The sequence below is a fragment of the Tympanuchus pallidicinctus genome, unplaced genomic scaffold, assembly GCF_026119805.1.
Source record: "Tympanuchus pallidicinctus isolate F22 unplaced genomic scaffold, pur_lepc_1.0 scaffold20, whole genome shotgun sequence".
Taxonomy (NCBI): Eukaryota; Metazoa; Chordata; class Aves; order Galliformes; family Phasianidae; genus Tympanuchus; species Tympanuchus pallidicinctus.
This window is the reverse complement of record NW_026294722.1, coordinates 5,043,356-5,063,106: the sequence shown is the minus strand read 5'-3', so window position 1 is coordinate 5,063,106 and position 19,751 is coordinate 5,043,356. Positions and strand designations below refer to the sequence as shown.

The following is a 19,751-nucleotide window of genomic DNA, read 5'->3' as shown; positions in this document are numbered from 1 at the left end:
AAATAAGAAGCCAATATTACTTATGAATCAGTCCTGAAATGATGCTTGATGAACTGTGTACATGCCCATGCAAATGTCTCATTTCACATTACAGATGTATTCCAGGCATAACCAATTTGACTTTCCTTGTTGCCTTACTGCGTCCTCCCACTGTGCTCCCAGCACGCTCTGAGGGGTTTGGCAGTGGCTGCAGAGGAAGCTGTGCTGTGCCAGGAGCTGCTGATGGGCTTTGCTGCATGCCCACAAGTTCTAGAGCTGAGCTCAAATTTTGCAGCTGGGCTGTGGGGGTTTTCTGGGAGCTCCATGCTTATCTCTGAAGGGCAATTCTAATGATTTCTGCCAAGATTTACCACAGGGTACACAGCCACCATTCCTCTTCCTTTGAAAGAGGTTGCTTGGGAAGAGTCTTGGACTCTGGCAGGATGTCTGATATTTAGTAAGCTCTGTTGTGAAGAGCACAAGGGCTGCCTGCGGTGCTCCCTGGGGCAGCTCTGGCAGTGATGGGCTGACACTGCCTCCTCCACAAGGACGCAGCACTCAGCTCAAGCGCTAGCAGCCTGAGAGGGATGCACAACATAAGGCTGGGTTCTCTCATGGCGTATCACATTCAAACCCCATGGGTGAAGCTTTTCTAGGCTCTTCTTCCCAAGAAACACAAGAGAGCCCCTTCTCTTGAATGTTGTCTTCTGGCATTTGCTGCTCTAAGTCACCAATGCTTCCTTGGCTTGTCTCATTCCAGCGATGTCCACCTCTTTGCCATCCCACCCGAGCACACCATCAGCATCCTCCTGCGCCTCCTTCCTGACACCCCCAAGGAGCCCTTTGCTGTGTGGCAAATAACCGACGAGGACTTCCAGCCCCTCCTTGGTGTTAACCTTGACCGTAAGGTTTCATGTTGAATGTGTTACATTCAGGTATCTGCTAACATTTCTGCAGGCAGCAGACCTCATTTTAGGATTCACTTGGGAAGTGTGGTGGGTTTATGGGCTTTGTTGTGCAGCTGCAGTTTTTGGCTGACATCACATTTTAAAGGCTTCCTAATGCAATTAAAAGCTGCATTTTCGTTGTTATTCTACTTGTAGCATACTCTTTATTTTTAGCTGTTATTTTTGTTTTCCATTGTTTAGAAACATTTGGTTGCGATACATGAGGTTTTCTCACAATGCTGAAGCCTATATATTTTCTGTTGCTCAGTATGTGGTGAAATCAAACTCTCTTTGAATTCTAAAAGCTGTTATTTGTCCTGTTTTTCCCTGTAGCCAGTAAGAAAACCTTGACCTATTTCAATCATGACTACAAGGCTGATTTGCAGGAAGTCTCCTTTGACCAGCAGGAAGTGAAGAAGATATTCTATGGGAGTTTTCATAAGGTCTTTATCAATAAAGGGAGAAATGTAGCTCACGATTTCATCTACTCTGAGACTATTATGCCATCAATGTGTATTGTTCAAAGCAAGGACTGATTATAAGTGCTTTGCATCCAGATTGCTAGGGAGCCAGTGAACCTTTTTCATATGCTGAACATTTTAATTGTAGACTTGACAATTATATAGGTTCATCCTATGTGTAAGACACGTTTCCCACTTATTGATTGCTTCTTAGAATGCACTGCATGATTATGCATTTTTAAAGTACTAATGAGGATGGGTAAATTATGGTCACACATGGTGGCCATTATTTTTACATATAATATGTGGTAGCAACATGAAATGGCATCAAAATAAAATACACACAGTGTATACTAAATCGCTCCCCTTTACAAGGTGTGTGTTTACCATTTCAGTAGTTGTATTGCATGTTCAGATATTTGCTTTACTGAAGATACAGCCTCCCTGCACAAACAGAGTAATTTACTGGTTGGGAGCACTTCATGGACAGCACACTCCTCCAAATCCTTCCCCTTTTTTATTTCCATCCCCAGCCAGTTTATTTATGGGCATGTGCCCTTGTTCCTTCCATAACACACAGTTGTAGAGAAAAGCTCAGACTTGTTATGTGCAGAGCCACTACCTGGGAACGTAATTCAAGGCACCCAAAGCCCTCAAAACTGAACTAAACCTGTGTAATGTAATTGTTTTGTGTTAAATTTGAGAGAGAAAAATATTCTTTCCCCCCATACATCATTACCATTGCTTCACTCATAGTATAGAAATGCTGAGATTGGAGAACTGCGCTAGAAAGTGGTAGGAAGAAAGCCTTCAAACCCTTCAACCCTTGGAGTCTCTTCTTTACTGGGAAAAAGAAAAAAAAGGGTTTTTTATTACAGTATAATTTGGATTGGCTTCCTACAAAGCAAGATGGAAACTGTTAGGGAGTTGTTAACAGGAATGGACTGAGACAGAGAGTTATAGGAGAGATCTGGCAGTTTCCTTCCTTTTCCCCGTGGGGGCTCTTATTTTCAGGACTTGAAAAAACCAAAAATTTTGGAACATGAAATATTTTTTATAATTTGGGATTTTGGTGACATTTTAATGCTGGAGGGAAGGAAAAGATAAAGTCTCATGAGAAATCCATCTGATCTCATAATGTTTTTGTTTTTTTTTGTCTGTATCCTCAGAGCAAAGGTATTCCACCCAGATGAGCATTGAGCTCTTTGTATCAGTATTTTCATTAATTCATTATTCAGCTGGTTCTGAGAACTGAATTACTCAGAACTGGGACTCCGGAAAGGTTTTGCCCAAGGAGAAGGGAACCACCAGGGAAGAGCAGAGTGCTGCTCTCTCTGTGCATTTGCTCACAAAATCCACATCTTGGATAACAGCACCAATCTGGGAACTGGGCAGAAGGTGTTTAAAAGCTCCCTGCCCCATTGCAAAGGTCCAACCTTGGTCTTCCCACCCAGGTGCACCTTGCAGTGAGCCTTTTCAAGATCAAGCTCTATCTGGACTGTAAGAAAATAGCAGAGAGACCCATCAACACCATTGGCAGCATCTCTACTGCTGGCTTCGTCATGCTGGGAAAAGTGACACGAACCAGAGGGCCCAGGAGTGGATCAGTATCGGTGAGTGCCCAGACGTGCTTGCTTTGGAAATTGGGGGGTTAAATGTGAAGTTAGTTGGGCAGATGGAGGGTTGTGCCATCTTCACTGTTCTCACACTGACAGCATTCAACAGCAGCTGTGACGCAGGGCTGTCTGCTGATCCCACTGATCTCTGTGGGTCAATGAGCTTTCCTGGTGTGGGGATTCTCCTCCTCGCCTCCTACCTGGGTTTGAGATTTGGGCTCAGGGCTCCTTACTGAATGCTTGAAGCACAGGCTCTGCCCTAACAGGCAGCAGGTGTAGGGAACTTCTTTGGAAGAGAAGGTTGTGCTATCGGCCCCCATTGAGTGTCACTGGGAAGTGTCAGGTCTGGAGGTGCCTCAATCTCCTGTGTGCTTGGGCTTGGCAAATGGTGGCCAAATACTTTTCAGTACAGAAGCTCCTTGTCAGCTGCTGTGTAAATTAAAGCAGCCTAATGCTCATTGCCAGCCTGCAGGTATGTCCCTGCTGCACTGCACAGCACCCTGCGAGAGGACAGAGCAAGGGAAGTATGGGCTCCGCACTGTGCCTTGCAACAGCCCCATGCATCACCCAAAACCACCCCTGCATGGCATTGCTCAGGAGCCTGCTGCCCTGCCATGTTTCCTCCACAAAACAGGAATGTTAAATATATGCAGAATGAGGAGGAATTGCTCAGTGAGGCTGTAGGAAATCATTCATGACTGTGAAGCTTGTACTCCTGGGTTCTGCTTTTAGGTCTAAAGATCTAGGGGGAAACAGCCCAACCACTGATTTGCAGCTTCCCTTGCCTCAAAGTAGTGCAGTAAGAACATTTTGTCCTATCCCCAGCCGCCTGGTCCTACAGAGAGCAATGTAAAGCTCTTGGGTGCACCAGAGAAAAGTGGGCATTGGAACCACAGTGAGCAGTGGTGACATATGACAAACCAGGGCACAATGGGATTCAAGCTGTATTTTCTAAATAAGTGCTGTGGCAGTTTAGATGGATCACAAGCCTGTCAGAAAAGAGCCTGAGCTCTCCCTCTCCCTCCCAAACTCTCCTTGCTCACAGCTCAGCCAGACAGATGCAGCTGACTAATGAGCAGCTTCGTGCTGCCTCTGCTCTTATTGCTTTTCAAGCCCAGCATAAGGTTTATGTCATCCACAGCTTCTGCTGCCCTTGAGAAGATGGAGGGTCTCATTATTGCTTATCATGGAACCTCGTTTAATTTGAGATATCTTTAAATGCTGCTTGATCAAGGGGGCTCACCTGTACCTGTGATGCGCTCCTCTGCTGTGCAGCTTAAATGCACAGAGCAGAATTAAAAACAGAGGAGAAATGTTGCTATGGAAAGCAAAAAAAAAAATAATCTTCACTGCCTCGCCTTCTGTTTTTGGTTTGCTTTGTGCAGTGTGTGCTCCTGTGTTCATCACAGAGGCAGTGGCTGGGAGGGATGTGGGGTAGGCAGGAGGGGTTCCTGGGATGGAACACAGCTCTCCTGGGAGCCTACTGCCACTTTTCCTCTCAGGTACATTCCTCTAAAGGGGGAAATGCAGACAGCAAGGTTTGTTTTCACATTTTGGCAGTGCTGAAGCCCAATTACCTGAGGACCTGCCTGCTGCTGTGGGATGGTGTGAAAAATCAGAGAGGCAGCTTTTGCAGGGGTGGCTTTGCAGGGCACAGAGCTGCGGCTACTATGTGTGTCATGGCTTTTTTGGTGTAATTACAGTTGGGACCACACGTGGAGTCTGTCAAACCACCACTAAACATTATTTTTAGCACATGATGAACTTTGGTGGTGCCACCTTCTCATCAAATCCTCTTCTCTTCCCCACAGTTCCAGCTGCAGTCGTTGCAGGTTGTGTGCAACAGCTTAGGGGCAGAGGAGGACAGATGCTGTGATCTTCCTGCATTGGTAAGATGATGTGAGGTTCTTTGCTGGATGGGATGAAGCTGTGCACGATGGCACAGGAGTGACACCGCACATCTTTTTCATATATAAGAAGGAAATCACTCTTCTTCTCATTTCTTGGGAATGTCAACTGGGTGTATCTTGGTGAAGGGAACCAAAAAGCATGTTTTGTCCCACTGTGTCTGTTTCAAAAGGCAAAATCTCAACACAGTGCATATCCCTCCTGCCCTGAGCTCACCTGAGCCCCCCTGGCAGCCCCACAGCTCCGCTGCCACCTCCCAGCCCCAAGGCACAGTGTCTGTTTTTTTTTTCCCCAAGACTGAATTCTGAAGCCCTGCCATCACTACCTGTCATCGATTCCACTCTCGCTGCTCACATATCTTGCTTTCTTTTCAGAGGGACGAGGAGAGCTGCCCCACCATAGCTCCTGCCTGCTCCTGCACATCTGGCCGCCCAGGCTTGCCAGGTCCTCCAGGTCCCCCTGTAAGTTCACCCTTCGTGCATATTGCATGTCTTATTTCATGCTGTTTGCACACCTCAGCTCCATGGGGCTCTGTCATCTATCTCCTGCCTTCATCCCAGGCTAAAGCAGTTCCTCCTTGCCTGGCACAGACCCCAGGGCTTTATTTCTCTATGCATGTTGTGGCATTTTGGGAGTGCAACAGCTGCAGCTGGGAGCAGGCTGAGCGTGTCTGAGTGCTGCATTAATCCTCTTAGGAGGGGAGGACAGGCCACCTCGGTGTGTGTGTGCATGCAGAGATTTCATGGATCAGTGGCTCCGAAACTCTTTGTAAATAACAAAAAAAAAAACCCTCAAAACATACAAAATCTGGATTCTCTGTTAAGCAGGAAGGCCAATAAGTGTCTGCACAAGTGGGTGATGTATAAAGAAAGGGGAATTTTGGGGATGTGGTAACAGCCAGTAAGAGTGTGGAGTGCTCCAGGAAATGTTCCAGGTAGATGCTATGAAGTGGTTATCAAGAAAAACCCCACGTTTTAGAAGTGTTGAGAAGAAAGTGTTACGTGCACCCAACAGCCAAATCTGACAGTCTGTCCAGAGCACCCCATCTGGGACACTCCTGGTGCTTTATACCTGGAAATCATAGAATCATAAATGGTTTGTGTTGGAAAGGACCCTTAAACCCCATCTGGTCCAACCCCCCTGCAGTGAGCAGGGACGTCACAGCTCCATCGGTGCTCAGAGCCCCTCTAGCCTGACCTTGGGTGACTCCATCACTGGAGTATCCACCACCTGTCTGGGCAACCTGTGCCAGTGTCTCACTGCCCTCATTGCAAAAATCTTTTTTCCTTATATTCAAACTAAATTTCCTCTCGTTCATTTTGGAACCATTTCCCCTTGTCCTGTCACACAGACCCTGCTCAAGAGCCTGTCTGCTCCTTTCTTTCAGCCCCATTATAGATACTGAACTGTGGAACATTCGGGTCTCTTTGCTCAAGTGAGGAGGCTTCAGCTAACTGCTCACATTGCTGTGGTTTCACTGTGACTTCAATGCCACGATTTGCAAGCTCCTCATTGCAGAGTAATTACGTGCTCATTCCGGTGGAAGTTTAATTACACAGCGCACTCCACTATCGCAGTGTGCTTCAATATCCTAAGTGCATAATTAGCAGCTTGCATTGCCCTGTGGTTTAAACATCTCTCCAGTACTACTATTTAAAAAGCAGGATTCTTTCAAGCATTAGAGAAAATATAGCTCTGACACACAACCGTATCCTCACACCATCAAACCCTTGCTAATTCGCTGGCCTTACAAGAGCACTCACTGCTACTTGTTAAAGTCCTTTTACTGGAGGCTGGCAAGGCTGCTGGTCGCTGTCCTTAATGGGTGTTTTTTACCAGATTCAAATGAAATGAGCTTCTGGGTGCTTCTGGGAGAACTTTTTCCAAAGCTCCCTGTAATTCTTAATCCAAATCCATTGGTTTTTTTTACCATCAAGAATAGAAACTTTCAGATTAAGTTCACGTGGTATTTTAAGTTCACAAGTTCACACGGCATTGGTTTGTGCCAGAAGATTATTTCTGTCTCTGATCCAGCAGTTCTGCAGGTGCAGAGCTGAGCTGGGTCTCCTCAGCACTGCTTGCTGGCCCTGATCTCAGAGCTCGTCCCTTCTCTTGGGTATTGCAAACACCAGACTTGTCCCAAAGGACAGCAGGCAGGAGCTCCTCCTTATCTATGTTCATATGTGATCCCTTCCGCACTGGCTGCCCCAGCACGGATTTGCTAGGAAGTTGGAGGGAGGAGGTTGAAGATGTTTAGCTTCATCTCTCCTTGCTGGAGGTGATGTGATTTCAAAGAGGGGCCATGCTGTCCTTTTCCTTCCTTCTTCCCCCTTTGCTGGATAACTCTATTTTCTCCTTGCCCCTATTTCCTGCTAGTTCTCTGGAGGGGCATCTTCCATTGTGTGTATAGCAAAATGCACCAGTGTCCTTCTGGCACCTATTTGCTCTGTTGTAAGGATTATGATGTTAATAACAGCAGCTCTGTGTCTTGCTGGCAGGGCAGCCCTGGGAGGAGAGGACCACAAGGTGAGCAGGGGGAGCCAGGCCCCAAGGTGAGTCTTGGTGTTCCTTGGGAAATGATGCATTGTGGAGGATGGGATCACATTATTAATTAAATGCTCAATTGGACTCTGGAAATTGAGATGATGGGCTTGATGAAGCTGAATTAATGCAAATTTTGTGGTCAGCAGTGTTCTTGGAAGCAGCCTTGATGGAAAATGGTTTGTCTTTGTGCTGTGCTTGGTGCTGCCTTGTCATTTTCTCCTATTGAAGATGCACCTAAACCTTACACTTAAAAGGCTGCTGAGCTTGTTGGAGATCCCCTGCTGTTCTGCCTTCATCTTGCATCCCATATTCAGCTCATGCTGACCCGGGCCATGCAGTACAGTCCTCGTGAAGGGCAGGCTCTAATTGCTTTCTTTCTTTAATTTCATATCTTTTGCTTTAGGGTGAACCAGGCCCACCTGGAAAAGTGGGACCAGCAGGTCCAAGTGGCCAGCAAGGCTCCCCAGGTTCCCAAGGAATCACAATTCAGGGCCCTGTGGTATGTCATCTCTTCCATTGCTTTTCTTCGTTTCTTGCTCTTTGCAATTGGAACACGTCTCACAAATCGGTATCTCAGCAAAACCCCTAAACCTGGTCTGTGAATTGACATCATCCTCATTAACAGTTAGACAGCTGCACTAGAAAGATGATAATAATTTTTTCATGGTGATGAGTCCTGACAGTCAGTCATTCTGGCAAAGGACCGCTTTTGTCCAGACTGTCCCTTGTGTGCTTCTAATGAAAACAAGCCCAGTGCAGCCTTCAGGCATGTCTCTTCACAGTGATCATCATTACTTGGCTAGGATGTGGAGGCTGCTGCATGCGTGCCTGGGATGACAGAATCCCATGAACGTGCTGTTGCTGCAAAGCTCCCTGCATAGCATCACAGAGAGAAGCAGCAGTGCGGGGTGCGAGCGTGCAGCAGCAGGACTCTCTTTCCTTTAAAAGACGCTGCAGTGTTTGACTGTGTGCTTCTGTTTCAATCCAAGGGGCCACCAGGTATTAAAGGAGAGAAAGGAGACACTGGAAGTCCTGGCATGCAGGTAACAGTAGACACCTTCCTTGTAACTGTATCAAGGATTTGTCCATTTCTCCCAGTAATTAATTAAAGCAAGACTGAAAAGCCATAGTGTTGTCCCTCTTCCCTTCTCATTTCCCTTGCTACAAGATGAAGTAGGACAATGATAAGCAGATGCAAACTTCACCAGCAATTCCGATTTACAGGGCATTCCTGGTGTGCAGGGAGCTCCAGGCAGAGATGGTCTTCAAGGTGCAAAGGTAAAATGCATCAGTCACCCCCCAGTTTTCACACAGTGCTGCCTAAAATCCAAACTGGATCCAAACATCCAGCTCTCCTAATGCTCTCAGTGCAAAAGTGAAAGATATTTTCACAAATCTGCAAGAAATGGAAGAAAAAAAAGCAACTATTGGATCATCTCATTTGGCCAAATCTGCATGGCTGACCAGGTGCCAACCTTCTTGCCTGCTTGGCAGATATATATACCCATTTCTGGCAAGCTCCCATTAAAAACAGCACAGGGAGAAATAACATCGCTGCTTACTGTGTCTCTTTGAGTCCCTTTGTTAATACTGGACTGGATTTGGTTTTGCAGGGGGTGAGGGGATTGGAAGGCACAGCTGGGCCCCCAGGACCTCCTGGACCAAGGGTGAGTACAGGAATAATGTGGATCTGTTTGAAGTCTCTTCCTCAGAAGGAGATTGGGATTACTGCTGGCCTGCTATCGTCCAGAGGTGTCTGGGCAAATCCTCTTCTTGGGTTTTCACAAGGGAAATATCCTCACACACGTTGCAGAAATCTACTTTCTCTGTCACTTTCTCACGGCTTCTTACGAAATAAACAGAAAAGCCTTCAGCTTACCCTTGGAGGCAACTTCCGCTTTGATCCAGCATGGAGATGCGCGTTTTACTACCCTTGCTTTTCTATAGCTAGAATTTTTCAAATATTGTGTGGGTTTGGGGTGTATGGGCTCATCAGAGTGAAGTCAGCTGGAGCCAGAGGATGCAGGCAGATATGAAAGATGTCCCTATACATTGGTTCCTGTATGTGCTACCTGGGCCATAAGCATTTGCACTCTCTTGTGCCCAGGACATCACAAACAGAACTTCAAGATGCTAAACCAAAAAACATAAAACCATGACAGTTGGTTTACATCTGGTCATTTTAAAGGCATAGCCTTACCAGTTCTGTGTAACCATGGAATTTGGCTTTAGATGATGGATGGGAGACCTGATAGTTGCTGGTTCTCATTGCTGAGTTATATGGAGTTTGGCAGTCCTAAATAGTGTAAAATGGAAACTGCTTACTGCTGCATTTGCCTTAAATCCCATAGCAGCTCTGTCGAGGTATCTATAGTGAGGGCCACATTCAGCTCCTGACTTGGACTTGCTTATCCTGGCAAGACATGGAGCCAGCAGTGAACCTCAGCTTTTTAAACATGAGGAAAGCACTGCAGCCTTTGGACTAGGCTCTGAAAGATGGCTGGTGCTGCCTTAAAGTCTTCTTTCTTTCATTTTCCACTGATCAAAAGAGTTGTTGATCTCCACTGAGCTTAAACATAATAGCTGAAAAAACTACAAAAGAAAGTATTTCTAGTGCTTTTTTGCCTTATTTTTTTCTTCCCTTTATGGCTCCAAAGGGCAGAGAAACTTCTCAAAGGAGAGATAAACAAAGAAGGCACCTTCTACTCTCTAATCTACAGTTCTACTGTAAAAACTCAGCAGCAAAACACAGGTCTTCAAGGGAAAACAAAAAAGCAGTGGCATGGTACTAGCAGGATGAAGAAAAGGGTTGTGCTCTAGGCTGTGCCTAAATCTGAACGTGTAAGGAAGGATGTAAACCCACATCTAAAAATCACATTGCAATTTGTTGGCAAAACTCAGCTTTGCTGGCTTGATGGTAGCTGAGACAGTAATAGGAAATGATGTGAAGATGACTCATACGTGATGCACTCTTAACATTGTGCTCATGGCTGAATGAGGTACTGACATAAACCTTAAGACTGCAGTGCTCTTGCTGGAGTCCTCCAAGCTCAAACTGCTGGCGCCCCTGGAGCTGCAAGGAGATGTCAAACAGAAAAAGAACAACAGTGGGAAGTATCCAGATTTTCATCTGTGTCTTGAAATTGATATCTGCAGGGTTTCCAAGGAGTGACAGGTTTCCGGGGCAGCAGCGGTGAGAAGGGACCTCCAGGTGATGTTGGGCCAACAGTAAGTGACTGAGCATGGGTCTCAGAGAAGGCCAAGGCATGAAATCATTGCATGTAAGCAAGTTGCTCCCATGGTAATTCTTCCTCAGCATCTGAAGGAGAGTTTAAATTCATGCTCGCCCTTCATATGGATGTGCAAATCCTGAGCTTGTATCTATGGAATATCTGCATCCTTGTTGATGGCGTTCCAGCTCCTTAAGCACGAATAGAAGATATTCCTATGAGCTCATGATACTTTTAGCCATTTTCATAAGGTCAAGGGAAGTACAAGTGTGTGGGAAACAAACCTTGGGCTCCACGTCCCGCTGATGTAACCTGCATCCCCACTGACCTTCTGCTTTCTCCTCCTCTCCCTAGACCGTGACTTTTCCTTTTGCTTTCCTCACAGGGACTACCAGGTCCAAAAGGAGAAAGAGGAGAAAAAGTGAGTTTTCCTGGTACTGTACATCAAGCACTCGAAAGAGTGGATGTGGTAATCTGCTTGGCAAGCTATGCTTACAAGTGAAGACATTTTCAGAACAGAATAACATAATGTACCAAGGGCTCGTTTCTTTCTGTTCACCTGCACTGGCTGTTATGATGGGTCTGAATAATGAGCTGCTTAGTACCAGTTGTAGTAGCAAAGAAGAAAAGCTAATTGAAAATCCATTCTTTGCTGAGAAGTCAAAAACAAAACCATCCAGCTTCACTGGGAGTTTGTTTTGTTTTGTTTTAAATGTGTGGCATAAGGCTGGGGCTCACGTCTGACGAACCTGTGCCACACTCAGGTACAGAGCTCCTGAGGTCAGGAGAGCCACGCTGTCTGTGGAGGTTATCTTATTGTCAGAGGAGGTTTTGTTCATCTTGACTTACAGTTAAAAAGAAATCCTATGTTTTTCTAGGAGTCCAAGTCTGCTTGCCAAGATTGAGTTAAGTGAAGTAAGCTTCAGACAGGCTCATGCTGCTTTTCACAGACTGCTTTTCTTCTTTTGTTTCAAGTGAAAGCCCCAGCATTATACTTTTTAACACCGTCCTCCTTCCATTTCCAACAGCTTTTCCTTTTCTATACTTTTTTTTTTTATTTTCACTGGAACGTTCCTTTTTCCCTCCCTTGGATGTTGTGCCAACCTTTTGTTTAAGCTTGGTAATCTGCAAGGTGGTCCACACAGAGCTGTACAGCTTAGAAATGGTTCTGGAAGCATCCAGGGTCTTAGCTATGAATTTTCATGAGGAGACTCAGCCTTCATTTTTTAAGCAGCTTTTTGCATTTGTCCCTATGTTACTAAAACTTTCTAAAGAAAAACCTCAGATGTCATTTATTTAGAGTTTAATAAGGGTAAGAATCAATATTCATAAAAGATTGAGACAAAGATAGGATATTGTAATATCTGGTCATGTTAAATGTTTTACATATCACAGACTATTAAGTTATACACTGCCTATCTGTTTTGATGAAATTTGAGAGGGAAATTTACTCTCCTTTTTTTTGGTAGCTTCAGTAATTATATCAATTCAGTCTAGGCTTTTTGATGTGTGGGAGAAAAGCAATTATTGATGCTTCCCAATGACAATTTTATGGCTTTGGAGCTTTGTAATAAATAAATCAAGAAAATGCATTTCATAGCAATTAATGTCTCAGTAACACAAGCTGACACAAAGAAAGGGCAGAAAGCTGTCCTGCAGTATGATATTGATCCTTTCTAAAAGATATCAATAAAGATGTGAATACTTCCTTTTCTAAAAAAGAACTGTAATGCTTCACTTTAGGGGGAACCACAGTCCTTGGCCACAATTTACCAGCTGGTTAGCCAGGCTTGTGAGCGGATGATCCAGAGTGAGTATAATCACCCTGAGGTTGTTTTCATGCTTCTCCAGTAGCTGTGGACAAAAGCACAGGGGAGGATGGCATGAAGCTGTAGTGAGCCAGAGATCCCTCTCTGTGCAATGCCGAGCATGGTCCCACCACACTGTCCTATCCATTGGTTTCATTGGGTGGTTTTAGCACTAAGACTTTTGTGACCTTGCAAAAGTTCCTTTCTGTCTTGCCTTCTCAGGTCACGTGTTGAAATTTGACTCATTCATTCACGAACATGCAAGGAAGCCGGTTCCTGTTTGGGAAGAAAGACTGAAGCCAGGAGAGCCGGGATCACCAGGTCCTCCAGGTCCTCCTGGGAGCAATGGAGAAAGAGGAGAAAATGGCATCCCTGGTCAGACAGGAAAAGATGGGTATCCTGGAGAAAGAGGTATGGGCAGAAGTATTTATAAGCATGTTCACCTCATCACTTAGGAAGAGCCTGGTGGGGAGGCTGCAGGGAAGAGCCACTTGTCTGTGTTCTGTGATTAGGTGCCCCAGGACCCAAGGGAGAAAAAGGAATGGCTGGAGTCAATGAGGAAGGGATCCAAGGACCCAGAGGCAGAACAGGTAAATTCTGTCTCTCTGTATTGACCACATGGGGCTGCCGGATTCAAAGCTTCTTCAGTTGTAGGACCACTGTGCTGAGACTGAATGACCTCACCACCACTGCGCTTTGCATAGTTCCTCTCTGCTCAGATATGAGACCGTTCCTCTCTTCTTTGGTACCCATTCTTAGGTAATGATGAGTTTTAAAGACTTGAGGTACATCCAGAGAATTTTACTGCATTTTTGCATGCAAGACCAGACGCTCAGGAGATAGAAACTCTTCAAAAATTCAGCTCATGGAACACAAGAGTTGTTGAGTAATCTGTTAGGATTTCATGTACTCCTCCATCTTGATCCTTTTCACTTGAAGTCAAGGGGAAGTTTACTTCATTGTGAAGTCACAAAAACAGTGACTCTGAGGTGGATCCCAGAGTTAAGGTGATTTTCTTTATTGACACATAGGTGGGCTTTCTTGTAACCAGCTTGGGGAGTTAGGTACCTTTAAGGCCAAATAGTTGCCGAGATTCAGAAGAATTCCAATTCTTTTCCCCAAAATAAAGCAACAATACTCAGAAAATGAATTGCCACGTTGGATGGGAAAAGTATAGAAGTGTTATATTGAAGCTGTAGATGTGCTGTGGCTTACAGCTTCTTCTTTAGGCCCACCAGGAGAAGTTGTGTTGGGGAAACCAGGCCCAAAGGGCTACCCAGGGAACACCGGTCCTCAAGGTTTTCCTGGTGTCAGAGGACAGCCTGGGCAGCCTGGATACTCAGGGGGCTGTGATGTCTCTGGATGTTATGGGCCAGGTAGAAGAGGTAAGTCCTGATAATTTAAATGCAAGAATTCTTTGCTCTTGTGGCTTCCCTTAAACTACGCAGGAACCTTTGTTCATCCTTCAGGCACTGTTGGTGCTGCAAGAGCCTCCTTTGCAAAGCAATCAGGATGATTCATCTGCAATTAGCCTATTAATGTGGATAACAGCCAGCTCAAATGGCTACTCCTCAGCCATCCGTTGTAGATTAACACATAATTGCAGTAGTAGAGGAACAGGTGGAATGATCTTGGTTATCTTCAGTCCTTAATGCCCCTGACAATGTGTCCATAGTGGATAGAGAGGAATATCTCAGTTCCCACATATGTCTTGGGTGGAGGATCAAAAAGTCCTGGAAAATGAACTTGCTGACACTGGACAAAAGATTTAAAGGGGAAAGAATTCATTCTGCAGCACTCCTTCTCAATACTGCTTTACTCTGGTTTATTCTCTTGCTCACTGGCCTCACCTCATTTCCATGCACAGATTTCATCCCCTGATGGCCAATGTGGAGACAGCTGAGGACAGTTCTCTGCCCTGGAAGTCTATGGGTAAAAGCTCCAAGAGAAGCAGCAACCCGAACATCAAATGTGTTTGTGCTTTTCTTATTTCCCACTATTTGTATATGGACATATCAGTCAAATGAAGCCAATATCAAAACCATCAAACCAGCCTGATGAGTCTCAGCCATCCACTGTTTTTCAGTGCTGGACACCTGCAGTATTCAAACTCACAGCAAGGCACACAGCCAAAGCTACAGGCTGACAGACTTGTAAGAAAAAGAAATAATGTATGGAAATGCTTAGAAATAACAAATTTTTGCCCATTTGTCTGCTTGTGGTTTATTTTTGTCACTTGCTATTCTGCATCCCCAGCACAGAGAAAAACAGCACCTCATGCCCAAAGATGTGAAAATCCACTGGAGCAAAATAGCGTTTTCTGTTGGTTGACAAGGTAACTAAACCTCGCGCCATTTGGGCTGTTTCTGCTTTTGGCAAATGGCTGATGGCTTTCTTGCAGTGGTGCTCTGTGCAGAAGCACTGCAGTCAGTGCAACCATCTTTCTGTGATGCGACAAACCCCACCTGCAGCCTCGCTTTCTGGGGTCTGATAAGTGCCCTGTGTTGGGCAGGGCACAGCCATGCACTGCTAGGAGCTGGAGATCAACCCGCTGGGCTTTCCCACCTTTACTTCCTGCAATCTGATCGGCTACTTTGCATTTTATCAGGTAGAATATTGAATTGCTCAAGTCTCGCTTATCCATCTGACATGGAGGTAATTGTGATGTTACGCTCTTTTCCTTTTGTGAGCCATGGTCTGATGTGAATCCAAACTGTGCAGATACTGATAAACAGTACCTTCAGCTTCACAGTTGGTGCTTTGGGCTGCCTTTCTACTTCTATCCCCCACTCCTTCCATTACAATCAATTATCCCTTAGCTTAATGCATTATGTGGCATGCATTAATTTGCATGCAGGGAGCCAGCATTCTCAGCTGGCTGTCAAACCTAATACCTGTGGACACTGGCAGATGCAAAGCAATGGGCAGGAGAGGCAAGGAGACCCAATCAAACACCCACTAATGGAGAAAGCAAGTAGTTCAAAGTGCAATGTCTGCACTTTGCAGTAATTCTGCAAATGTAAATCAGGGCAGCCAAATTCCCAGCTCTGAGCTTGCTGTTCTGTCTGTTCAAACCCAGTGGCTGCGAGTGGTTTGGCACAGAGCTCCTTTGTTTTTCTCTATCGATTAGTTTTGAAAGTGACTAACATCTTCTCACCGCTCACACCAGGGTTTAATCCATGCAGTAGAATTTCAAGTGGCGTTTGCTTTTTCTGATTATTTCAGATACAGCAGGAAAGGACAGGTTTTAACAAAACCAGCTTCTGTGAGGGCTATTGATTAGGAGAAAGAAAACTTGCACAAACAACTTGTTCATTAATGATTCTAAACTTTGTCCCATGAGTGGTTTAATTCACTTGAAATCAGGGGGATTTTGCCCTCTCACTATCACAAACTGTTGGTACCATTGCTTTGCCACTCAGTTCCTTCAGAGAATGACTTGGGTTGGAAGGGACCTTCAAGACCACCTAGTTCCAACGCCCTGCCATGGGCTGGTTCCCTTCACCAGATCAGGCTGCTCAGAGCCATCCAGTCTGGTCTTGAATGCCTGTTTGGATGGGGCATCCACAACTGGATCCTTGAAGACCAGTTCCTTGAAACCACCCATTGTGGGTATTAATATCCCACAGTCTTTGCTGGGTGCAACCTGTTGTTTCCCCTGTTGTGTTTTTCCAGCCCCATTTATCACTTTTAATGCATGCTGTAGTTAAAAGCAGCGGCATGTATTAGTAATGCAGGTTTTTTTCCTAGTAAGGGCTTTGTTCTCAAAGCATTCATCTCTACAAATAAAAGTTTGGATATTAGTTTTCCTGGATTTAATCCTGTTTTTGTTTTTGTTTTTTTTCTGAATTAATCTCAGTGCACAAATTTAGTATGTCCCTGTGAAATCCCACCAGTTCCTATTCTTTCCCCACTTTGCAAAGGAATGCCTGTTTACTTCTCCCTCTGCTCAGTCCTTAAGGAAAATCCGTCTTGATGTTCTCATTATCACTTCTGCCCTAAGCAATCATTAGAGACTTTTTTCCACACAGTGTGTAACGTGACGTCATATTTTCAGACTTTCTTACATCTTCAGATGTTTGTAAATTACGATAAGATTGGTTTTCTATCCCTGCTGCAGAGGTTGGCCCACCTGGTGCAGCCACATGCTGGCAGAGGCTGAGGACCTTTCAGAGACAGACTTTTTTGGCTACAAGCATCATTCAATCAGCCTCAGGGGTAAGATACAGTACACATGGAGGACTAACTAGCAATATTGCTAACAAGCTGCTCTGAGAAGGCTCTCTCTCCAGGGTTCAGCAGCTTGATTTTCCCAAATATAAAGGTTTGGAGACCAAAAAGAGATTTTGGGTGGGGACAGGAGATTTTATAAAAATGCATACTGCAGTGAGGCAGAGCCCAGAGGGGCTATCAAGGTAGGTGGGGCTGTTACAAGGAATGATCCTTAGCTCCATATGTGTCTGTCATCCCACATACCTCTTTCTGCCTGCCTGTCCCTATGCAAGTGAATTTATTTGAGTCTAATTTCTAGGTAAGTGTTTAGAGAGAAACTTAAGCAAAAAGGAGGTGATATAGGTTATGTGGATTAGCTCACTGAAGAAGGAGATGGTGTTGTGACCAATAGCCCTGAAAACAGCTGATAGGACTAGGAAAGGTTTATTGACAGATTATATAGCTCATCCTACCAACCAGCTGCAGATGAAATACCCCCCCAGTGTCATATGGCTGGGGGAGATGACTTAGGCAAAGTGAGTGCACATATGAAAGACTCCAGAAAATATATATCTTAAAATCTCTCTGCTTTACATGAGGTTGGAATAGCAGAATTATTCATTTTTCCATAGTTACAGTCTGGTTCACATCTCAGTTTTATTCCAGTTTCTGATCATTGAATCCTATGGAGGGATACCATCCTCTTTAGCAGTCTCCAGAGTGGAGTAATCCATCCAAGACAGAGTGATGGGGCATGATTCCTGTTTTCTCCCCTTGGATTTTACCAGAAGGCACATCAGAAGCAGAAAGCAAGACATTATTTGAACTTTAAACTGGGGAAATATTAATGCCATGTGAGAAGAAGTGGAGCTGCCACTACATGAGAAATGTTATGATGTTAGCAACACCAGAGGAAACCAGTGACCTGCATCATCCGAGCTTCTTCCAAATGCCACTAATATCTCTGTAGACGGTTTCAGCTGTCACTTCTCATCTTGCTCTGCCAAACCCTGTGATCCCTCAGTGTCACTGAGTCTTCAGGGAGACACAGCCACATCCTCTGCACTTCCCATCACACCTGGCATTTCGATGTGCTAATGGAGCAGATGTGTGTGGGCAGCCCAGGGTGGCAGGGCAGCTGTGCCAGGACTGGATTACACTGCTGTGCCCTTGCCAGGCTCCTGTGCTGTCACAGTGCAATGCTCCCCTGGAGATGCTACCGTGTGCACTGATAATCACTTTTTGCAGAGAAGACAGTGGTCTGAGGTGGCACGTTCGCTGTGGGAGAGTGGAACCTACACTTGCCTCTACAGAATCTCACAAGAAGCTGTTTAGCTCTTGAATCTGTCCTTAAACCTTTCCTAGTCCTACTGCTTCACCCAAATTGTTCCCCTGTGTTAGGCAGGGGTCTGACTGTGGCAAGTCGGCCAGCTGGGATGGTTATATGGCTGCAGATGCACATATAGCTGCAGATGCACACAGTCAAGCCCATACCTGCTCCACTGCCCTCGTGCTCATGGGCTCCTAAGTTGCAGACTGAGCTCTGAGCAGTCCCTGGGCACTGCCCAGGACCCAGCAATACTCCGGGGTCAGAATTTCTCCCACCTTCATGTATTTTGCACTGAAATGGGAGCCCAGCTTGTCTGCAGTGCAGCCCATAACCTTCATGCAAGCTGCAGCTGCATTGGTGCAATTATGCACTAGACCTTGAAGATGTTTCACTGTTTGTTTTCTTTGCGTTGCCATAAGCAAGCTAGCTGACTGTGAAAAAGGATAAATTAGCATCTCTGAAGAGTGAGTCTCTATTCTGAAAGCAAGCAAAGAGCCATCAGCTCCCTAGATGCAGCACCATGCCAGGACTACGTTTCTGCCAGCTGCATGGATGGAGGGCACATGGCCAAGGCTGTGACAAGAGGAAAAGCAGGTGGAATTGACAGGATTGGCCAACCAGGGTGATCACTGCTTTGATTTTATCTTGTCCTCAAATTTTGATGTACTGTTTTTGGAATGGTTCAACTCCAGTCTTTCCAAGATAGATTAAATGTGAAAATTCTTTGTTTTCAGTCTTCAGACTCTAGACTGTTTCTGGCAACAGTTATTGCAATTCTTGCAATTATAAGTAGAATGAAAATATTTCTCTCTAGTATAACTAATGTTCATATATTAGGATGCACAGTGCACAGAATATCAGAGCCTTCACCTTTTTTATAAAGAAGTACAAAGAACAAATTATTATTAGCTCATATTATGAACTGAATCTGGTATCTTAGCATCATAGAATGGCCTGGGTTGAAAAGGACCATACCGATCATCTTGTTTCAACCTCCCTACCTTGGGCAGGGTCACCAACCATTAGACCAGGCTGCTCAGAGCCACATCCAACCTGGCCTTGATTGCATCACGGGATGTATAGGTTTACAAGATTTGCTGTCCTTCTTGAACTGAGTGCAGTATCACTGAACCACAGAATGGTTGGGTTGAAAAGGATCCTCAAGACCACCATGTTCCAATCTCTGCTTTGGGCTGATTGCCACACACCAGGTCAGGTCCCCAGCCCAGGATTGCTGTCATGAGCAACTCCTAGCACTCTGGATGTGAGTAAGCCTCTCAAGCTCATACAGCTCTGGGTGTGAGCTGTGCATCCACCAAAGCTGGGACTGCTAGAGCTGCTGAGAAGCAAATTCCCTGCAGCCCAAAGGGTTCATGTGCACTGCCTGCAGCGTGGGCTGCAGAGGGACGTCTGGGTTCTGAGTCACACAGCCATGCGAGTCCCATGCGAAGGCTGTGTTTTTGGGCTGTATCTGCTGTTCCTCGTGCAGTTTGGTAAGCTGTTTGTAAGCCCTTCTGCTTGTGGAAGCAAACAGGGAGATATGGCACTGAGAGCTGCTGTGCTGTTCCCAGCTGGCAGCCAGCAGTGGAGATGGGAGCTGTGCATTTCTAAGTGCCAAACAGAGGGGATGCTGAGCTGAATGGGCGATGAGAAAGCTGAGAGAAACAAGGCTGCTGAAGCACCAGTGAACAAGGTGATCTATTTGTGTGAGCTCAG

General features: G+C 45.4%; 1 protein-coding gene across 3 annotated transcripts in view; it reads left to right on the top strand.

The window, feature by feature from the left end:
• Positions 1–18,777, top strand: part of COL20A1 (collagen type XX alpha 1 chain) — a 50,648-nt gene extending 31,871 nt beyond the window's left edge. For 2 of the 3 annotated variants that reach the window (XM_052684264.1, XM_052684263.1), the window contains exons 24-40: positions 740–882; positions 1,260–1,369; positions 2,842–3,000; positions 4,815–4,892; positions 5,286–5,372; positions 7,410–7,463; positions 7,859–7,954; positions 8,445–8,498; positions 8,680–8,733; positions 9,069–9,122; positions 10,612–10,683; positions 11,071–11,106; positions 12,429–12,495; positions 12,716–12,904; positions 13,006–13,083; positions 13,711–13,878; positions 14,361–18,777. In XM_052684264.1, coding sequence (XP_052540224.1) covers positions 740–882; positions 1,260–1,369; positions 2,842–3,000; positions 4,815–4,892; positions 5,286–5,372; positions 7,410–7,463; positions 7,859–7,954; positions 8,445–8,498; positions 8,680–8,733; positions 9,069–9,122; positions 10,612–10,683; positions 11,071–11,106; positions 12,429–12,495; positions 12,716–12,904; positions 13,006–13,083; positions 13,711–13,878; positions 14,361–14,374 — 1,513 coding nt within the window. In that variant the 3' untranslated portion in view covers positions 14,375–18,777. The remainder of the gene's footprint in view (positions 1–739; positions 883–1,259; positions 1,370–2,841; positions 3,001–4,814; positions 4,893–5,285; positions 5,373–7,409; positions 7,464–7,858; positions 7,955–8,444; positions 8,499–8,679; positions 8,734–9,068; positions 9,123–10,611; positions 10,684–11,070; positions 11,107–12,428; positions 12,496–12,715; positions 12,905–13,005; positions 13,084–13,710; positions 13,879–14,360) is intronic. The other variant, XM_052684265.1, reaches the window with a different exon arrangement.
• Positions 18,778–19,751: the final 974 nt, after the last annotated feature.